We start from the raw sequence: 21889 nt of genomic DNA, 5'->3' as shown, positions 1-21889 counted from the left end.
CTTTCTATTTTTCTTCAAACCAACACCTTTAATGCTCACTTTATTTCTCATCTATTTGCACTCTACCTGCTTATTTCTATCTTACCTCTTTCTCTCAGCTCTACCAAACATACTCTAAATGAAGTAACACCCCATAACGATAGTTAGTGCATGGAAACGTCAATAAGTTCTAAAGTAAAACAGTTAAGCCAAATATTGAGTTTCACTTGGTTTAGTGTCTAATCTTATGCTCTATTGATGTTTGTCCAGCATCAATGCGATAGTTGCTTCAAATTTTATTTTTCAGTGCTCGCATCTGTATGTTATACTCATAGGAAATTGTCAATTGTGAATTTGGTTATCACAGGATATCAGTCAACCTAAAACAGAATATGACTTACCTGCTGGTGTATTGTCTGTCTCTCTTATGAGACATCAGGTATCCTAGATTGTCTATTCAATTTCTTTTATTATTTCTGCTCTTGGCCATTTGTTTCTGAGTACTTTATATTTCAGAAAATTGCATTGGCTTGGATGCTTAAAAGGGAAACCAAGAGTTTGCATTGCTTGGGGGGATTTTTGGCTGATGATCAGGTCAATGTTTGGTGATAATTTTTTTAAGCTACAGCTCTTTAGCTTTAATTCTGATTATTGTTACCTGAATACGAAAACCTTGTCCAAGCAGGGTCTTGGAAAGACTGTATCAATGATTTCCCTCATTCTGGCATTGAGGTCATTACAATCAAAATCAAAAACAGATCACTGTGTGCAACCATAAAACTGAAGCTTTGAATTTGGATGACGATGATGTCAACGGTGGTATAGATGTGGAAAAACATAAAAATAGTGTGGAAGCTGATGATTTGTTTCCTAATAGGGAACCTAGTAGTGCAACACAGGCATCTGGTAGAAAAAGGCCAGCTGCTGGTACCCTAGTCATCTGCCCTGCCAGTGTTATGCAGCAGTGGGCCAGGGAACTTGATGAAAAAGTTGGAGATGAAAAACTTTCTGTCTTAGTTTATCATGGGGGCAATAGGACTGCGGATCATGTAGAACTTGCAAAATTTGATGTGGTTCTAACAACGTACTCGATTGTGACTAACGAAGTTCCTAAGCAACCATTAGTTGAGGATGATGATATTGAGGACAAAAATGGGGAAAGATTTGGGTTATCCTCTGAGTTTACTGTTAAAAAAAGGAAAAAACCAATTAACGGAAGTAAGAAGGGTAAAAAAGGTAGAAAAGGAATTGACAGTTCCAGGGAATATAGTTCTGGTCCTCTTGCAAAAGTAGATTGGTTTAGGGTTATTCTAGATGCGGCTCAAACAATAAAGAATCATAGATCTCATGTAGCTAGAGCTTGCTGCAGCCTTAGAGCCAAAAGAAGGTGGTGCTTATCTGGAACGCCTATTCAAAATACTATTGATGATTTGTATAGCTACTTTAGATTCTTGAAGTATGATCCTTATGCTGCATATAAATCATTCTACGACACCATAAAGGTTTCCTATCTCTCGGGATAGCATTCAAGGTTACAAGAAACTTCAAGCAGTTTTAAGGGCCATAATGCTACGTCGTACAAAAGGTGAATATACTATTCCGATTTCTCATGCACCAATTGATGATAGATTTTACATTATTACCTTTTTCTTGGTGTATGGGTTTTCGATATCCTTGCTAAATTCTCATTGATCCCTGCTTAAGTCTAGTCGTACGGTAATGTTAAGTCTAAGCAGGTGGCATGTCAGGTTTGGTTTCTCACGTTCATCTGATAAGGGAACTACTTAATCCTGCATCAAGCATGTCAGATTTGGAAAATGTCCATAAACACCACTATGGGAGATGGGAAAACTTGTTATAATACCATTTCATTAGATGTCAAGAAACTTAGCAACTTTGGTGTTTTGTTGCACGCTCTTCTATAGCATATTAAAATACTGTTTTGCAATATCTTTTTTTTCTCTTAATTTGCTCCACTGTAAGGTAGTTACTTGGGCTTATAGTGGGTAGTTTTCGGATGACTGCCAATGCAACACCACGCAGGGATTTAATAGAAGACCATAACATAATAACAGATCCGCTAGTAGGATATTTTTCCTTCATTGCTGCTGGATTAGGGAATTTAATTTATTTATCACGAAAGTATAGTCTGTGCATAATATTACATTGTCAGTCTGTTTACGTTTTATTGGAAATATTCAGATGTTTTTATATGTTGGAATTATTCCTTTTATTTAGTGAATTCATCCCTAATCTCTATTACCATTCCCACTGTGTGGAATGTAATAACTTACTATTTTCTCTTAATGTTTGATTATATTTGTTTAAGGGTGTGTACTGAACATATTAGCCATCTAGGTTTTCATTTGTGTATTTGAGGTGAGTTTCCCTTTGATTTATAGTCAAATATGGTATGAGTTCTGTTCTATACCATCAATTTATTGCATTTTTCTAGGAACTTTGCTTGATGGGAAGCCAATAATCAATTTGCCTCCTAAAACAATTGAGCTCAGTAGTGTGGATTTCTCCGTTGAGGAACGAGCCTTCTATACTAAGTTGGAATCAGACTCACGCACTCAATTTAAGGTTAGTTCTTCAAATTGGTTTATATTAATACCAAGATACTTTTTAATTATAGTTTTTTTTGTTTCTTTTAAGTGCAACATCTAGAAATGTCCTTTTTCTAATGACATTTCAAACTTAGTGATTAGAAACTCATTTTGATAGTGATAGAAGTAATTGTCTATTTGCAGGCAGAAGGATAGAAACTTCACTAATATTGGCAGACTTTTAAGATAATATTCAACCTATTAATTTTGTTGAGATGATAGGGTTTTGGTAGGGAATGAACACAAAAGATTAAGAATGCTCTCTTATCTATAACTAAATTAAATCTGTGTATCGAGAGTAATTCTATGTTAGGATTTAAGCACAACAGGAGAGACCAACCCAAAAGACCAGGCCATTAGGTTGGAGAACCTCTAGGTTTAAGTAACACATCAAGTAACTAACCTACTCAATGTGGGACTCTAAACATTGCCATCCACTTTTAAGAGTTGATGTCCATGACGACTTCACTCTATGAAATGGTGGTATCTATTCTCTCTTTAAAACGATTTCACTCATTTTTCACTCTTTGAGATATAAGGAGCTAATCCTATATAATCAGAAATATTTAAATTATATATGTATTATTAGGAACATTTTTATTATTTTCGTATCACATCTTTATTATTGTTGGATGACCAAATCTCCTCTATTCATGGTATTGTTTGTTCCCTCAATTTATAAATAAGACAATTTCATAAACGTACGGTCTGATTTCGATGGTTTCTCTTCCCTATAGTTTAACATGATACCAAAGTCCTTTTCAAAACCATGTTAGCCCAGTAGCACTTTCTTCAGGGATTTTGTTTTTGCGAACCTTTCTACTATGTTCACTTTTATTGTTCCTCCTCTCCTTAGTACTTTTTGGTTTGGTCGACAGATGGTGTCCGGAGGATTTTTTGGGAACCTTTTTCCTAGGTTTGCATGTTCAACTCTAATGAAAAATTAGTTGACATGTTCACCAAATCTTTAAAAGGACCAAGGGTACAGTTTATTTGCAGCAAGCTACATATGGCCTATATGCTCCAACATGAGCGGTAGTGTTATAATTATAAAACCAAGAATATCTAGATTAGGTATCTATCATTAGGAACATTTTATTTTATTCCATATCATATATTTGTTATTCGAGGATATCAACTCTTCTTTATCTTTTTTTTTTCTCAATATAAATATGGCGCTTTGTGCTGTCTTAGAAACACGTTTCATCTCAATGTTTCTCTCTTCCATGGAGTTTAACAAAATTGATAACAGATTATTTCTTATAGATATTCTTAAATAACATTAAGATCTTCCAGTAGAATTGGTATTTTGTGTGCATGTATATGTATACATGTATGTGTGTGTGTATTCTCGAAATTCTAACAAAGTAATAGAACGAATCAAGTCCATCACACATTCTATTTAGAAACTACAACATAACACAAACACCTTATATACCACACATCACATAACTATTTGATCATATGGTTTAGAGCACTCGGGTATAGAATATTTCTGATGGTAAAATTTTAAATTAATATAGCTGTTGAGTCTTTTGATAACTAGTTCTAAAGTGCTTATGCTTTTATGCTATCAATATAATTCCATTGGTGATTTTCTTAAATTTTGCATGATAACTAGATTGGTTCTTACTTCCATAAACGTACAGAAGCTTCAATTTTGTACTTATTAAAAGCCTGATAAGTGCATTTCTGTCAGATTCCCACCTTGTTGCATGGGTGAATCAGTTATGGGTTGTCATATACTCAATATATAAGAAGTGCTGGGGTGGTGGAGTTTTTAAACTTCCCATCTCATTCTTTGTATCTAATTTATTAAAAGTCTAGCATACATTTTTGTATTTATAGAATTTTTTTGTACATTTGATCTTTTTATATCTGAATTATTGTGAATCTTACATTAAAAGCTCGTTCTTTGCAGGCATATGCTGCTGCTGGGACAGTGAACCAAAACTATACTAATATTCTTTCAATGCTCTTACGTCTCCGACAGGCTTGTGATCACCCACGTCTTGTTAAAGATTTTGATTCTGATCCTGTTGGGAAGGATTCTGTTGAAATGGCAAAAACTCTTCCAAGGGAATTGCTGATTAATCTGTTTAAGTGTTTGCACGCAACCTTTACTATCTGTCATGTTTGCAATGTGAGTTAAATTCAAATCCTCTTATTTTATGGTACTCTAGATCCTATATTGTGCAATTTTTTTAACATTTGGAAGTGGACTTCATGGTTTGAAAAGTAATGAACGGACTTTTAACTGCAATTTGTATGGGTATTCTTTTAGGAGTGTGGTGCGTTTACACTCCCCATGGACGTTGTTTGTTTACTAAATTGGGTTAAGTTGAACACCTGTGTTCTATTTAAGTAATGTGAATATAGTGATGAGTTTAACAATAAGTTGGTTTTTCAAAAATAGACATGTTTATTATCCGAAAATAATAAGAATAGTTTTAGGGGAACGATATTCTATTTAAACAGGTTTTTGTAGTGTGGGAAAATATCCACAACGGCCGATTGCATCTCAATGCATTTCACACCTAATTGTTTTTAATTTAATCTTAAGTTTATTGTTGTTATCCGTGTCTTAATATAATTTTTTCACGCAACTGATATTTTTGTTGATAAAGGAAAAGTTTGTTGAGAGGAAGAGATAGTATAAAAGACATTATCCTCTTTTTAATGGTACAATATTTTATTCATTGATTGTTGTATCTATGTGACATTTATCATAATTGCTTAATTGAATTTTGTTGGTAGTAGCGAATTATTTGGATAAAAATTCCTTGAATATCTCTATATTGATTACGATAAAAAGTCTCTAGAATATTCTTATTCATATAAGCTTATTTTTGTTTCCTTAGTTTAAGTTTGATTGTTATAAATAAAGGTGATGAAATTGTGACTTGTGCCAAACGTGTTTCCCTCTCTGAATCGGCATATCATAGAACTTTGAATGGGTTGTGTGGATTGAACTAAATCATTAGCACAAAAATTTGAGGATATAAAAAATAGATGCCGCCGTACATTTTGAAGCCATGAACTAAAATCTTTAAATTCCTACATGAATATGACCCAATTAGCCTACAAAGCGTAGGGGAAAGAAAAATTACCTCGTCTTTGTAAAGTATTTTAATTGTAAGGGGAGAAGAAACTTGGAGGATTGTCATGTTTAAAGGAGGAATCGACAAGACCTGTCATGACATCAGAAAAGGGGTCCTTAAGAGATGAAGCACTAGAGGGAAGTCCTCTTCAAAAAGTACTAAATTAATCTTACCGACAATCCAGTACGACATGATATGGGATAACAAATAGCAGACACTTTCATTGGTGGACTACTTCAGGATAGATTCTAGGCTCTTGTAAGTAAGTTGGAAACGATCGATATTCAAGAATCGATATTTATTTACCAACTTGAGAGAGTAATGTAAATAATAGATTATTAGGATAAAAATATCATCAACATCTCTATATTGATTAGGAAAAAATATCTTCAAAATATGTTTATTCGTTTTAGCATATTTGTATTTCTTTTTTCAGAGAGTTTAATAATTACAAACAGAGGTGATGAGAATGTAATTTGTGTGATTGTTATCAATAACATAATTCTTTATTTCCCTATGAACTTAAAGTGATTTTAGATTTTGATTTATCATTTAACCTGTTATAATGGGTGGTAAGTAGAGATTTGATGTCAATAATGGCTGTGGCTGATATGCACTATATTTTAACAGGATCGCCCTCATGGCCCTGTTATTACAATGTGCGGCCATGTCTTCTGTTATGAATGTGTACAGGAATATTTGTCTGGTGATGATAATACGTGCCCTGCTGTTAATTGTAAAAAAACAATCGGTGATGATCTTGTTTTCTCTAAAGTTACTTTGAAGAGTTGTATCTTTGATGATTGTGGCACTTCTAGTTCTTCAAATTCACATCTTAGTGATTATTCGCTAGTGCAACGGGATTATTACATTTCATCTAAAATCAAAGCTGTTCTTGAGGTTCTGCAGTCAAATTGTCATGTAAAAATATCTAATTCTGACTTACCGAACTCTGGATGTTGTAGAGATTCGCCGTCATGTTCTATTGATCTAGAGGTTGATGACAGTGATTCAGAGGGTCGGGTTGCAAAACACGCAAGAAAGGATTCAAAGTCCACAACTGAAGGACCGATAAAGGCTATAGTTTTTTCCCAGTGGACTAGCATGTTGGATTTAGTTGAGACATCATTGTGTAAATTTGGTATACTGTACAGGAAACTTGATGGTAGGATGACTCTGGGTGCAAGGGACAAAGCTGTTAGGGATTTCAATACTGAACCTGAGGTTTGGCCCTTCCCAACATTGTTATAGCTGTAACTTTTATATGCGAATCAATAAATGGCACAAATCAATGAGAAACTATTGTTAGTAGACTAAGTGGTATAAAATTTAAGCCTCTTAATAATGGCTATATCAATAATGTTGTTGCAATTTTAATCGGTATATTTTGCTTCTACTTGGACTTCAATTATCTACTGTGTTTTAAGTGTCTCGATTGCCTGATTAATTGAAATATGTTTCAGATAACTGTTATGCTGATGTCACTAAAGGCAGGAAACCTTGGTTTGAATATGGTTGCTGCTTGTCATGTTATTCTTTTGGATCCGTGGTGGAATCCAACAACTGAAGATCAAGCTATTGATCGAGCCCATAGAATTGGACAAACTCGTCCGGTTACGGTGACAAGGATTACTATTAAAAATACAGTTGAAGATCGGATACTGTCTCTTCAGGTACAATATCCGCCAGTTTAATTTTCTTGTATGTGCCAAAATGAGTTCATACATGGTGGCCATTTCGGATTTAGGTGAGCAGTAGTGAGTGAGGCTTAACAGCCAATCGGACTCTACAAGTTCTTAATTGTTTTCTCTTTCACCTTGAACCTCTCCTTTTTAATATTTGCTTACTCTTGTAATTCATTAAGCAAAATTGGGCCTGCAAAATTAACAGAAGTTCTATTATGGTTCAAGGAGAAAAGTCAAAATTAGCACATGAGGTGATGTTTTTTTAAAAAGGTTATTTATTTAGTAGGGTTTGATATATATGGGAGGGGGGAGTTTGTGTGATTGAGATGAAGATAGATTGCATCTGTCAAATAAATTCTCATTATGATCTTGTGTTGTACCATTTGACAGGAGGAAAAGAGAAAAATGGTTGCATCTGCTTTTGGGGAAGACCATGCTGGTGGGTCTGGAACTCGCCTTACAGTGGATGATCTGAAATATCTCTTCATGGTCTAGACTCAAGACCTCTTTTGCTTCTTCTTCTCATATGATGGATGGATAATTTGAAGTTTTGTTTTGTTTTGGGAGATTTGGCATGGAGTTGGAATGGTTGTTCTGAAGGAGGGGTATGACTTTTTTGGTAGGAGAGGCTTGGTTGATCCAAGTGGTAATATGATCTGTTTTGAGTCCACAAGGGCAATTTTGTCCTCCATGCTTTTATATTGCTGAAGGCTGTCTGTAAATATTCTTATCTAATTGTAATATGGTTTATGATAATATGACCTTGTGCAACAGCCCTTCCTTTCGTGGCAGTGTATAGTTTTCTTGCCAGATTTTGAATTACTGATCATACTGTCCGGCATTTATACCAAGTTTTACCGCAAGCTTATGTTTAAGCTAAAACATTTTAATACAAATTATATTTGAATGATTATGTATTATATATATTTATGATGTGATTTTAATTAAAATTATACATTTAAAATGGTATGTAATTATTTTTGTGATCATTTGAATTAATTATGAAATTTTACGTTTAACAAAAGTTATTTTGTTTCAACGATTATTTAAATATTTTATATTAAAATATTAAATTATGAAAAGTTAAAAGAACATAATATTTTAAACATACAAACTAATGTTGAAAAAACTAATTGTTAATTATGTGATTGTCTTAATTATCAACTTTTTTGAACTGAGTCATATGCTAATAATTAATACATATTATTTATTGTCTATTTTATGTCCATTTGTGATTGACTTCATTATAAATAGATAATGTTGTGACAGTAGTATCAAACAAAATTGTTTAAAAATTTGGTTTCTCAATTTTTTTTATATCGTTTTTTTTCATATTTTAAAAATTACATCGATATTAATATTTGAATTTTTTTCAATATAATACAACACAATAAAATCAATGTAACTCATATGCAACATAAAATCAACACAAATTCATAAAAAAGGAAAAGTTGAAATTATAATGCATTTGTTAAAAGCATGAAAAGTTAACATAAATTATCTATCATATTATATATTTTCTTATATCACTTTACCTTTTATTACGATAGGGAGATATTCACTTTATATTTGGCACATAAACAACTAAAACTAAATATTCAAAATCCTGATTTTTAACGGAGGATATAAGTTTTGATAACTGATTTGTTATACACATTTACTGAACAATTATATATATTTTTAGTAAATACTTATATCTTTATTATAATTTTATCTTTATTATTTTAGTAAATACTTGAATCTTTATAATTTTAATAAAGATAAAATTATATATATATATATATATATATATATATATATATATATATATATATATATGTGTGTGTGTGTGTGTGTGGATGTGTTGTACTTTTATTAACAGATATATAATGTATTTTTATCACGGTTGATAGAAATAAATGTTTAAATAAAAATTTATTTAATAATTTTTCCGTTTAATCATAAATTAATATGTATTAATTAGCGATTAAGTAAACCACTGCGACTTACAAATGAGATTTTGAAAGTAAAGGTGAAAGTTGTAACACACATATACTATGAAAGAGGGAAAGAAATAAAACTTGAACTTAGTAGGATTGGGGCACAAGTCTGAGATCATTGCTATGGAAGTGCAGTTTCTCATTCCGTGTTTCTCTCAGATTTTGCGTAAGTGAACTCAAACCATATTCAACCTATGTCGTTTTTATACTCTCTTACTATCGGTTACTGCGTTTAGGTGCAAAGATAGGGAGAACCCTAGAATCTGTGAATGCTCAGCTGCTGCGTTCGATCATTTATTTTTCACACATTCCTCATCTCAAAAGGCAACCCTCAATTACTCTCTCGCAATTTATATTTTTAACTTTTCTTTTTCCCCCAATGGTCGAGGTTTTGGTGGTTTTGCACGCTTTGAATCTTGTTCCGCTATTCCCTGTGCAATGTGGTTGATCTGCTTTGGATGTTTATTTCCGTTGGTCTTCTTTTACAATTGTTACTGTCGTTTGGAGCATGGATTTCTTAAACAGTGGAAATACATGAACTTTGTCTTTTTAACGTGAGAAAGTAGTGCTGTTTGGTTTTTTATACAAAATGGCAGTGTGTATGTTAGTGGCAATTTTCTTTTAGTTTCGATTTATTATGGATTTCATTGTCGTTGCACTTTTGTTAGAATTGATTAATGATAGGGTGGAAGACTGATAGATAAAAAGAAGAGAAATGATTTGATTTTGGTATTACTCAATTTTACGTTATTTACCAGGAGGGAAATCTTTTTAGGTATTTCAGTGATTGTTTGAATTTGAACTCTACTTATGTATTTAATTGTTAATTGGCTTGAAAGATCTTAAGGAGGATGAAAGGATGATATGAAATGAAGGTAACGTACAATTTGGACCAAAGAGTTGCGTAGGTTTATGAATTTGCAAAAGTTCTTTTAATCATCTCTAGTAATCCCTTCACTTAAAGGATGTAACCATGTGCTTATCCTTATTGATACTTCTTAGTTCATACTACATTTGCAGTGGAGCTGTTAATACTTTATTGGGGGCATTTTTTACTCATTCAATCTAAGTAATAATACTGTTTTACTATTTTACGATATCTTTTATCTTCTGTGAATAATCATTTTTATCTGTAAGAGAGTTTTTTTGGTGGAACTCATTTGCTTCAACACTTATTCCATAGGTTACCCTTATAATATAATGATACTTATGTCGTGTTATATTTTCTTTTTCTTACCCGTTCCCCTGTATTGGTTTGATTTACATGTAAAAGGAATAATGAGATTATTACCACATTTCTATAATATCTTAATTGCATTTGTTTATTGTAAAAAAGTAGAAATTATATAGAACTCAAGGTTTACCCTTGTGTGGGTTGCTACAATATAAATGCTTGTGGGCAGTTGAGTATTTGATTTAATATCAAAGGAGTATAGAACAGTTGAGTATCTGAGTGAAGGTGTTTTCATTTTGGGAAGGCTTATCTATAGCAGTCAATTGATGGAGTGGTTTCTAACAGTAGCCATAATGGCTGCATTAGTGGTCACAAAAGTGTCTTTTCACATTGTGTTCTGGCTCTATTATGATATATATTGACTCCATAATTCCGTTTATACGCCCTGAACTTTGTTTGGGTATTTTTGGGGGAAGTATTCTACATAACTTACCTCTTTTCTGATTCTATTCCTTCCCATCTTTTAGGATTACTTTTATACTGAGTTATTTCTTTCTTCCTTTAGATTTGCAGTTCACGTTTTTGTATTTTTTCTATCTAATTTGTCATGTTCTTTTTTGTTTTAATTTCACCACCATTTTCCTTATTTTATTTTTTACTTCATTAGTGTGTTCTTATTGCTCCTGCGTTGATTGTGATTGTGTGCAAACTGTGACTTATTTATCTCGAGTCTCTTTAATTTTACTTTCATTTTTCTAGTATTTATATGTTCATGGAGTAGTACACATTTGTTTTTGTATTATAGTCAGTGTGCTTCCTGTTATAGTGATTTTAGAGAGTTATTTACCTACACACCGCAATCTGGTATTGTCATGTGGAGTTCGATACTCATGATACTTTATGGCTACAGGTTGGCACAACTTTTTATGGTTCTGTTTGTAGATTCTAGGACGGCTGAGGGAACATATATCGTTATTTCAATTTCATGGGTGAGTCTATATATATTAGTTCGTCAGATGACGATGAGTTGGAGGAGATAGATGTTCAAAAGAGAACTCTTCCGCAATGGGCAACAACTTTTGAAAGGAGTTCAGGTGCGTGATCTTTAGTAAAGGTCCCGTTTGATATATATATATATATATATATATATATATATATATATATATATATATATAATTTGTAAATTAGTTATCATCATACCTGCAATATTATGTGCAGACTATGGTAGGCGGAATAATTCTTCAAGAGGGTCAAATAGTTCAAACCTAAGTTCTTCTAGTGTTTATAATCATTCACAAATCAAACCTCATACACTACCTGGGTCCAGTACCAATGCACTGAACAACAGAATTGCACGAAGAGATGAACCTTCCTACCGTGCTCAGAATGGAAACACAAGTCAGCAACAAACAGTTAATTCCCGAATTTCAAACTCTGATGGTGTAGATCATGAGAAAATGTCATCTCAGCAAGCTTTCAAGAGGACCCTTCCTTCAACTCTTCAGCCTTCTGTAACAAGGGCTCTTCCTTCTCCTTTATTTGTGTCAGACATCAGATCAAGCAACTTAAAAGATAACCCAGGCAGTAGTCATCTTCATGATGCATATAAGAATCATCGCCAGGGAGTAGGGCCTAGCATGTCCGGTGACAGGGGCTACATTCGTGACAGTTTTATCAGGGGCCATGACGAAGGTCATTTATTGTATCAAAATAGTGGGAACAGGATTCTTCCACCATCTTTGGTGCTTGGAAAGGCCATAACTCCACACTTTGCACTTTCTAGTGAATCTGCATATCATTCTGGAATAGGTGATGAAAGGTCTGCTGAAAATGACGAGAGACTTATTTATGAGGCAGCATTACAGGTATTACATGCATTTCATTGTTGTGTTTGTATATTTAACTACTTAAATTCTTTAAGTTGTATGAAGAAGATATTCCCTCAGTTAAGTGTGAGCGGAAATCATGTACTTGGACATATTTTATCTTGTAAGTTTAATGAAAAATATTTACTTGAGTTTGAAGATGTGTTTAGGACTTATATGTGATGGATTGTTAAAGTTGACTGGTTGGGAAATTGTTGGGATCCACTGTTTTTCACCTGTTTCTAGCCATCTCTCTTTCCCTTTCCTAATCTCTTTCTGTTTTTCTTCAAACAAACAGCTCTAATGCTCATTTTCTTTCTCATCTATTTGCACTCAACCTGCTTATTTCTATCTTACCTATTTCTCTCAGCTCTTTCAAATATACTCTAAATGAAGTAACACCCCACAACAATAGTTAGTGCATGGAAACATACAATTAGTTCTAAAGTAAAACAGTTAAGCCAAATGTTGAGTTTCACTTGGTTTAGTGTTTAATCTTATGCTCTATTGATGTTTATCCTGCATGATTTGTGGAAGCTGCTTCAAATTTTCTTTTTCAGTGCTCGCATCAGTATGTGTTATATTCACAGAGAATCATTATTGTCAATTGTGAATTTGGTTATCACAGGATATCAGTCAACCTAAAACAGAATATGACTTACCTGCTGGTGTATTGTCTGTCTCTCTTCTGAGACATCAGGTATCCTGGATTGTCTATTCAATTTCTTTTATTATTTCTGCTCATGGCCAATTGTTTGAGTACTTTATATTTCAGAAAATTGCATTGGCTTGGATGCTTCAAAGAGAAACCAAGAGTTTGCATTGCTTGGGGGGGATTTTGGCTGATGACCAGGTCAATGTTTGGTGATAATTTTTTTAAGCTACCTCTTTACCTTTAATTCTGATTATTGTTATCTGAATACCAAAACCTTGTTCAAGCAGGGTCTTGGAAAGACAGTATCAATGATTTCCCTCATTCTGGCATTGAGGTCATTACAAACAAAATCGAAAACAGATGATGTGCACAATCATAAAACTGAAGCTTTGAATTTGGATGACGATGATGACAATGGTGTTATAGATGTGGAAAAACATAAAAATAGTGTGGAAGCTGTTGATTTGTTTCCTAATAGAGAACCTAGCTGTTCAACACAGGCACCTGTTAGAAAAAGGCCGGCTGCTGGTACCCTAGTTGTCTGCCCTGCCAGTGTTATGCGACAGTGGGCCAGGGAACTTGATGAAAAAGTTGGAGATGAAAAACTTTCTGTTTTAATTTATCATGGGGGAAATAGGACTAAGGATCATGTAGAACTTGCAAAATTTGATGTGGTTCTAACAACATACTCTATTGTGACTAATGAAGTGCCTAAGCAACCATTAGTTGAGGATGATGATATTGAGGACAAAAGTGGGGAAAGGTTTGGGTTATCCTCTGAGTTTACTGTTAAAAAAAGGAAAAAAACAATTAACGGAAGTAAGAAGGGTAAAAAAGGTAGAAAAGGAATTGACAGTTCGAGGGAATATGGTTCTGGCCCTCTTGCAAAAGTAGGGTGGTTTCGGGTTATTCTAGACGAGGCTCAAACAATAAAAAATCATAGAACTCAGGTGGCTAGAGCTTGTTGCAGCCTAAGAGCCAAAAGAAGGTGGTGCTTATCTGGAACGCCTATTCAAAATACTATTGATGATTTGTATAGCTACTTTAGATTCTTGAAGTATGATCCTTATGCTGCATATAAATCATTCTACAACACCATAAAGGTTCCCATAGCCCGAGATACCATTCAAGGTTACAAGAAACTTCAAGCAGTTTTAAAGGCCATAATGCTACGTCGTACAAAAGGTGAATTTAGTATATTTTGATTTGTCATGCACCAATTGATGATAGATTGTACATGATTACCTTTTTCTGGGTGGTATGGGTATTCTGTCTCCTTGCTAAATTCTCATTGATCTGTGCTTAGTCTAGTTGTTATTTTGATAATGTTAAGTCTAAGCAGGTAGCATTTCGGGTTTGGTTTCTCATGTTCACCTGATAAGGGAACTACTTAATCCTGCATCAAACATGTCTTGTTTGGAAAATGTCCATAAACACCACTATGAGAGATGGGCAAACTGGTTATAATACCATTTCATTAGATGTCAAGAAAGGTAGAAACTTTGTTGTTGTGTTGCAAACCCTTCTATAGCATATTAAAATACGGTCTTTCGTAAAATCTTTTTTTCTCTTAACTTGCTCCACTGTAAGGGAGTTTACTTGGGCTTATAGTGGGTAGTTTTAGGATGACTGCCAATGCAGGACCAAACAGGGATTTAATCGAAGACCATAACATAATAACAGATCTGCTAGTAGGATATTTTTCCTTCATCGCTGCTGGATTAGTGAATTTAATTTATTTATCGTGAAAGTATAGTCTGTGCATAATATTACATTGTCAGTCTGTTTACTTTTTCTTGGAAAGATTTTTAGATGTTTTTATATGTTGGAATTATTCCTTTTATTTAGGGAACTCATCCCTAATCTCTATTACCATTTCCACTGTGTAGAATGCAATGGCTTATTTTTTTCTTTATATTTGACTATAAATATAATTTTATTTGTTTAAGGGTGTGTACTGAACATATTAGCCATCTAGGTTTTCATTTGTGTATTTGAGGTGAGTTTCCCTTTGATTTATAGTCAAGTATGGTATGAGTTCTGTTCTATACCATCAATTTATTGCATTTTTCTAGGAACTTTGCTTGATGGGAAGCCAATAATCAATTTGCCTCCTAAAACAATTGAGCTCAGTAGTGTGGATTTCTCCGTTGAGGAACGAGCCTTCTATACTAAGTTGGAATCAGACTCACGCACTCAATTTAAGGTTAGTTCTTCAAATTGGTTTATATTAATACCAAGACACTTTTTAATTATAGTTTTTTTTTTCTTTTAAGTGCAACATCTAGAAATGTTCTTTTTCTAATGACATTTCAAATTTAGTGATTAGAAACTCATTTTGATAGTGATAGAAGTGATTGTCTATTTGGAGGCACAAGGATAGAAACTTCACTAATATTAGCAGCCTTTTAAGAAAATATTCAACCTATTAATTTTGTTGAAATGATAGGGTTTTTGGTAAGGAATGATGACAAAAGATTAAGACTGCTCGCTTATCTATAACTAAATTAAATCTGTGTATCGAGAGTAGTTCTATGTTAGGATTTAAGCACAACAGGAGAGCCCAAACCAAAAGACCAGGCCATTAGGTGGGAGAACCTCTAGGTTTATGTAACACATTAAGTAACTAACCTACTCAATGTGGGACTCTAAACATTGTCATCCACTTTTAAGAGTGGATTTTCATGACGACTTCACTCTATGAAATGGTGGTAGCTATTCTCTCTTTGCGGTGACTTCCCTCATTTTTCACTCTATGAGATGTAAGGAGCTAATCCTACATAATCAGAAATATTTAAATTATATATTTAGTATTAGCAACACTTTTATTATTTTCGTATCACATCTTTATTATTATTATTATTATTAGAGGATCAAATCTACTCTGTTCATTGTATTGTTTGTTTCCTCGATATAAATAAGACAGTTGTGCTGTCTCAGAAACGTACGGTCTCATTTCGATTTCTCTTCCCTATAGTTTAACATGATATCAAATCCTTTCCAAAACCATGTTAGCCCAGTAGACCGACTTTCTTCAGGGATTTTTGTTTTTGCGAACCTTTCTCTCCTATGTTCACTTCTATTGTCCTCCTCTCCTTAGTATTTTTTGGTCTGGTCGACTGATGGTGTCAGGAGGATTTTTGGGAACCTTTTTCCCAGTTTTGCTCTCATTATTCTGATGTGGCAATGTCAAGTGCAGAAGCAAAATACAGGGCAGTGACATTAGTCACTTGTGAGCTCATATGGCTAAAAGAACTCCTCAAACAACTTAAATTTGAAGATTCCCAAACGCACCTTGTATATGAAAACCTGGCTGCATTACACGTTGCATCTAATTTTTCTTTCATGAGAGAACCAAATATATTGAGGTGGATTGTCATTGGATTAGAGAAAAACTAGAGACCGGAGACATCACCAGATTTGTCAACTATAATGAACAATTGGTTGACATGTTCACCAAATCTTACCAAGGGTCGAGTATATTTGGAGCAAGCTACATATGATCTATATGCTCCCACTTGAGGGTTAGTGTTATAATTATAAAATCAAGAATATCTAGATTAGATATGTATCATTAGGAACATTTTAATTTATTTGATATCATATATTTGTTATTAGAGGATATCAACTCTATTTTTTTCTCTCAATATAAATATGGCACTTTGTGCTGTCTTAGAAACACGTTTCATCTCAATGTTTCCCTCTTCCGTGGAGTTTAACAAAATTGATAACAGATTATTACTTATAGATATTCTTAAATAACATTAAGATATTCCAGTACAATTGGTATTTTGGGTGTATGTATGTGTGTGTGTGTGTGTATGTATGTATGTGGGTGTGTGTGTATTCTCGAAATTCTAACAAACTAATAGAACAAATCAAGTCCATCACACATTCTATTTAGAAACTAGAACATGAAACAAATACCTTATATATCACACATCACATAACTGTTCGATCATATGGTTTAGAGCACTCAGGTATAGGATATTTCTGATGGTAAAATTTTAAATTAATGTTGCTGTTGAGTCTTTTGATGACTAGTTCTGAAGTGCATATGGTTTTATGCTATCAATATAATTTCATTGATGATTTTCTTAAATCTTGCATGATTACTAAATTGTTTCTTCCATAAACATACAGAAGCTTCAATTTTGAACTTATTAAAAGCCTGATAAGTGCAATTCTGTCAGATTCCCACCTTGTTGCATGGGTGAATCAGTTATGGGTTGTCATATACTTAATATATAAGAAGTGCTGGGGTGGTGGAGTTTTTAAATTTCCCATCTCTCTCTGTATCTAATTTATTAAAGTCTAGCATACACTTTTGTGAATTATAGAATTTTTTTGTTCATTTGATCTTTTTATATCTGAAGTATTGTGGATCTGACTTTAAGAGCTCATTCTTTGCAGGCATATGCTGCTGCTGGGACAGTGAACCAAAACTATGCTAATATTCTTTTAATGCTCTTACGTCTTCGACAGGCTTGTGATCACCCACGTCTTGTTAAAGATTTTGATTCTGATCCTGTTGGGAAGGATTCTGTTGAAATGGCAAAAACTCTTCCAAGGGAATTGCTGATTAATCTGTTTACTTGTTTGGACGCAACCGTTACTATCTGTCATGTTTGCAATGTGAGTTAAATTCAGATGCTATATCTTTTGGTACTCTAGATCCTTTTGGTTGTCTTATATGAGTTATGGTGTTTTCTTCCTATATTGTACAATCTTTTTAACATTTGGAAGTGGACTTCATGGTTTGAAAAGTAATGAACGGACTTATAACTGCAATTTGTATGGATATTCTTTTAGGAGTATGATGTATTTACACTCCGCATGGACGTTGTTTGTTTACTAAATTTGGTTAAGTTGAACACCTGTGTTCTATTTAATGTAATGTGAATTTAGTTATGATGAGTTTAACAATAAGTTGTTGGTTTTTCAAAAATAGACATGTTTATTATCCCAAAATAATAAGAAATAGTTTTAGGGGAATGCTTTTCTATTTAACGAGGTTTTAGTAGTGTAGGAAAATTCCACAACGGCCTATTGCGTCTCAATGCATTTCACACCTAATTGTTTCTAGTTTAATCTTAACTTTATTGTTGTTATCCGTGTCTTAATATAATCTTTTCACGGAACTGATATTTTTGTTGATAAAAGAAAAGTTTATTGAGATGAAGAGATAGTATAAAGGACATTATCCTCTTTTTAATGGTACTATATTTTATTGATTGATTGTTGTATCTATTTGCATTTATCATAATTGCTTAATTGAATTTTGTTGGTAGTAGCGAATTATTAGGATAAAAATACCTTGAATATTTCCATATTGATTAGGATAAAAAGTCTCTAGAATATTCTTATTCATTTAAGCTTATTTGTGTTTCTTTAGTTTAAGTTTGATTTTTACAAATAAAGGTGATGAAATGTAATTTGTGCCAAACGTGTTTCCCTCTCTGAATTGGAATATCATAGAACTTTGAATGGGTTGTGTGGATTGAACTAAATCATTAGCACAAAAATTTGAGGATATGAAAAATAGATGCCACCCTACATGCTGAAACCGTGAGGTAAAATCTTTAAATTCCTACATGAATATGACCCAATTAGCCTACAAAGCGTAGGGGAAAGAAAAATTACCTCGTCTTTGTAAAGTATTTTAATTGTAAGGGGAGAAGAAACTTGGAGAATTGTCATGTTTAAAGATGGAATCTCCGAGACAAGACTGGTCATGACATCAGAAAAGGGGGTCCTTAAGAGATCAAACACTGGAGCGAAGTCCTCCTCAAAAAGTACTACATTACTCTTACCGACAATCCAGTACAACATGATATGGGATAACAAATAGTAGACACTTTCATTGGTGGACTACTTCAGTATAGATTCTAGGGTCTCGTATGTTCCGACTTCAGGAGAGTAATGTAAATAATAGATTGTTAGGATAAAAATATCATCATCTCCATATTGATTAGGAAAAAATATCTTAAAAATGTTTATTTGTTTCAGCATATTTGTATTGTTTTTCAGATAGTTTAATAATTTCAAATAGAGGTGATGAGAATGTAATTTGTGTGATTGTTATCAATAACATATTTCTTTATTTCCCTGCGAACTTCAAGTGATTTTTAGATTTTGATTTCTCATTTAATCTGTTATAATGGGTGGTAAGTAGTTATTTGATGTCAATAATGGCTCTGGCTGACATGTACTATATTTCAACAGGATCCCCCTCATGGCCCTGTTATTACAATGTGCGGCCATGTCTTCTGTTATGAATGTGTACAGGAATATTTGTCTGGTGATGATAATACGTGCCCTGCTGTAAATTGTAAAGAAACAATCGGTGATGATCTTGTTTACTCCAAAGTTACTTTGAAGAGTTGTATCTCTGATGATGGTGGCACTTCTAGTTCTTCAAATTCACATCTCAGTGATTATTCGCTAGTGCAGCGGGATGATTACATTTCATCTAAAATCAAAGCTGTTCTTGAGGTTTTGCAGTCAAATTGTCACATGAAAATATCTAATTCTGACTTACGGAACTCTGGATGTTGTAGAGATTCGCCGTCATCTTCTATTGATCTAGAGTTTGATGACAGTGATTCAGAGGCTAGGGTTGCAAAACACACAAGAAAGTATTCAGAGTCCTCAACTGAAGGACCGATAAAGGCTATAGTTTTTTCCCAGTGGACTAGCATGTTGGATTTAGTTGAGACATCATTGTGTCAATTTGGTATACTGTACAGGAGACTTGATGGTAGGATGACTCTGGGTGCAAGGGACAAAGCTGTTAGGGATTTCAATACTGAACCTGAGGTTTGGCCCTTCCCGACATTGTTATAGCTGTAACTTTTATATGCGAATCAATAAATGGCACAAAGCAATGAGAAACTATTCTTGGTAGACTAAGTGATATAAAATTTAAGCCTCTTAATGGCTATATCAATAATGTCGTTGCAATTTTAGTCGGTATATTTTGCTTCTACTTGGACTTCAATTATCTACTGTGGTTTAAGTGTCTCAATTGCCTGATTAATTGAAATACGTTTCAGATAACTGTTATGCTGATGTCACTAAAGGCAGGAAACCTTGGATTGAATATGGTTGCTGCTTGTCATGTTATTCTTTTGGATCTGTGGTGGAATCCAACAACTGAAGATCAAGCTATTGATCGAGCCCATAGAATTGGACAAACTCGTCCTGTTACCGTGACAAGGATTACTATAAAAGATACCGTTGAAGATCGGATACTGTCTCTACAGGTACAATATCCGCCAGTTTAATTTTCTTGTATGTGCCAAAATGAGTTCATACATGGTGGCCATTTCGGATTTAGGTGAACAGGAGTGAGTGAGGCTTAACAGCCAATCGGACTTTACAAGTTCTTAATTGTTTTCTCTTTCACCATTAACCGCTCCTTTTTAATATTGCTTACTCTTGTAATTCATTAAACAAAATTGGACTTGTAAAATTAACAGAAGTTCTATTATGGTTAAAGGAGAAAAGTCAAAATTAGCACATGAAGTGATATTTTTTTAAAAAGGTTATTTATTTAGTAGGCTTTGATATATATGAGAGGGGGGAGTTTGTGTGACTGAGATGAAGATAGACTGCATCTGTCAAATAAATTCTCATTATGTTCTTGTGTTGTACCATTTGGCAGGAGGATAAGAGAGAAATGGTTGCATCTGCTTTTGGGGAAGACCATGCTGGTAGGTCTGGAACTCGCCTTACAGTGGATGATCTGAAATATCTCTTCATGGTCTAGACTCAAGACCTCTCCTTGCTTCTTCTTCTCATATGATGGATGGATAATTTGAAGTTTTGTTTTGTTTTGGGAGATTTGGCATGGAGTTGGAATGGTTGTTCTGAAGGAGGGGTATGACTTTTTTTGGTAGGAGAGTCTTGGTTGATCCAAGTTGTAATATGATCTGTTTTGAGCCCACAAGGGCAATTTTGTCCTCCATGCTTTTATATAGCTGAAGGCTGTATGTAAATATTCTTATCAAATTATAATATGGTTTATGAAAATATGACCTTGTGCAGAGCTCTTCCTTTTGTTGCAGTGTACAGTTTTCTTGCTAGCTACTGTGGGTCTAGCTGTACCCTCCATGCTGGGCCCCCCTCTCCGGTGTAGATTGACCAACTCGATGTGGGCTCTTATTTTAGAACAAATTCAAAAGTTTAAGTGCGTATCCTTACTGTTTGCAATTTTGAATTTTTATTAAACACCGTTAGTCTATAATTGAAAATAACTTTACTATTCATTGATTGTGCAGAAATTTTATAGAAGTAATTTTGTTTGATTATTGCTTTGTAGAATTTGATTTTGCTTCGAAATTTTGGTTTGATTAAAAGTAATAAAAAGTAGCTTTTGCATCTGTAGGGGCAGTTATATGAAGTTTTACCGCAAGCTTGTGTTTAAGCTAAAACATTTTAATACAAGTATGTAGATACATAAATATACCTTCATTCGACGTAGAGGTTTTTTCTTTCTTTCAATCTTTCTCTTTTTGGTGTATATTAGGTATTGATAAATATTTTGAATGTCTCATAGATTATTTTCATTTTAATATTCACTTTTGCCAGTCTTTACTAATATGAAGACACGACGGTATTTTGTATACTTGAATGACTATCGAAATTCCTAAAGAATTATTTTTTTCTTTTGAAATTTGTCAGTATTCCTCTGATTTGATCTAACGAAAGTAGAATGTGTGTGAAATGTACTGATTATTTGTTTTAGTGTTGAACATAGAAAAAAAATGAACTGAAGGTAGTATCTTTGATTTGTAAAGAAGCATTAAAAAAACTCTCTTTGCTACAAAAGAAATTATTC

General features: G+C 33.5%; 2 protein-coding genes across 4 annotated transcripts; both read left to right on the top strand.

Annotated features, from left to right (window-relative positions):
• LOC124822621 (helicase-like transcription factor CHR28) lies at positions 1–8237 on the top strand. The gene is given in 11 exon segments (XM_088097374.1): positions 1–174; positions 347–418; positions 496–573; positions 665–739; positions 741–1484; positions 1486–1564; positions 2435–2565; positions 4510–4731; positions 6320–6913; positions 7153–7362; positions 7765–8237. Coding segments are annotated over 11 exon segments (2334 nt in total). The 5' UTR covers positions 1–150; the 3' UTR covers positions 7870–8237.
• A 1132-nt stretch (positions 8238–9369) lies between these two features.
• LOC124827639 (helicase-like transcription factor CHR28) lies at positions 9370–21097 on the top strand. Of its 3 annotated transcripts, none has more exons than XM_047300738.2 (12): positions 9370–9519; positions 9590–9677; positions 11438–11621; positions 11746–12392; positions 13021–13092; positions 13168–13245; positions 13335–14232; positions 15123–15253; positions 17461–17682; positions 19273–19866; positions 20103–20312; positions 20714–21097. In XM_047300738.2, the coding sequence occupies exons 3-12, from the start codon at positions 11513–11515 to the stop codon at positions 20816–20818; spliced, it is 3066 nt and encodes a 1021-aa protein (XP_047156694.2). In that variant the 5' UTR covers positions 9370–9519; positions 9590–9677; positions 11438–11512; the 3' UTR covers positions 20819–21097. The 3 variants fall into 3 exon arrangements, with proteins under 3 accessions (XP_047156694.2, XP_047156696.2, XP_047156695.2); XM_047300739.2 differs by having other exon boundaries at positions 9411–9519; positions 9598–9677; XM_047300740.2 differs by lacking the exon at positions 9590–9677 and having other exon boundaries at positions 9378–9519.
• Positions 21098–21889: the final 792 nt, after the last annotated feature.

This window comes from Vigna umbellata, chromosome 8 (assembly GCF_029865625.1).
Source record: "Vigna umbellata cultivar VRB3 chromosome 8, Vumbellata_1.0, whole genome shotgun sequence".
In the NCBI taxonomy this organism is placed as follows: Eukaryota; Viridiplantae; Streptophyta; class Magnoliopsida; order Fabales; family Fabaceae; genus Vigna; species Vigna umbellata.
Note: the sequence above shows the minus strand (reverse complement) of the source record. Positions and strands in the feature narration are given on the sequence as shown.

What these genes read in the sequence shown, in the direction of transcription:
- LOC124827639 (XM_047300738.2), top strand. Translation starts at nt 11,513, where the DNA reads ATGGGTGAGTCTATATATATTAGTTCGTCAGATGACGATGAGTTGGAG. An exon ending in AACTTTTGAAAGGAGTTCAG is followed by an intron (nt 11,622 to 11,745) that starts GTGCGTGATCTT and finishes TATTATGTGCAG; the next exon opens with ACTATGGTAGGCGGAATAAT. An exon ending in CTATCTGTCATGTTTGCAAT is followed by an intron (nt 17,683 to 19,272) that starts GTGAGTTAAATT and finishes ATATTTCAACAG; the next exon opens with GATCCCCCTCATGGCCCTGT.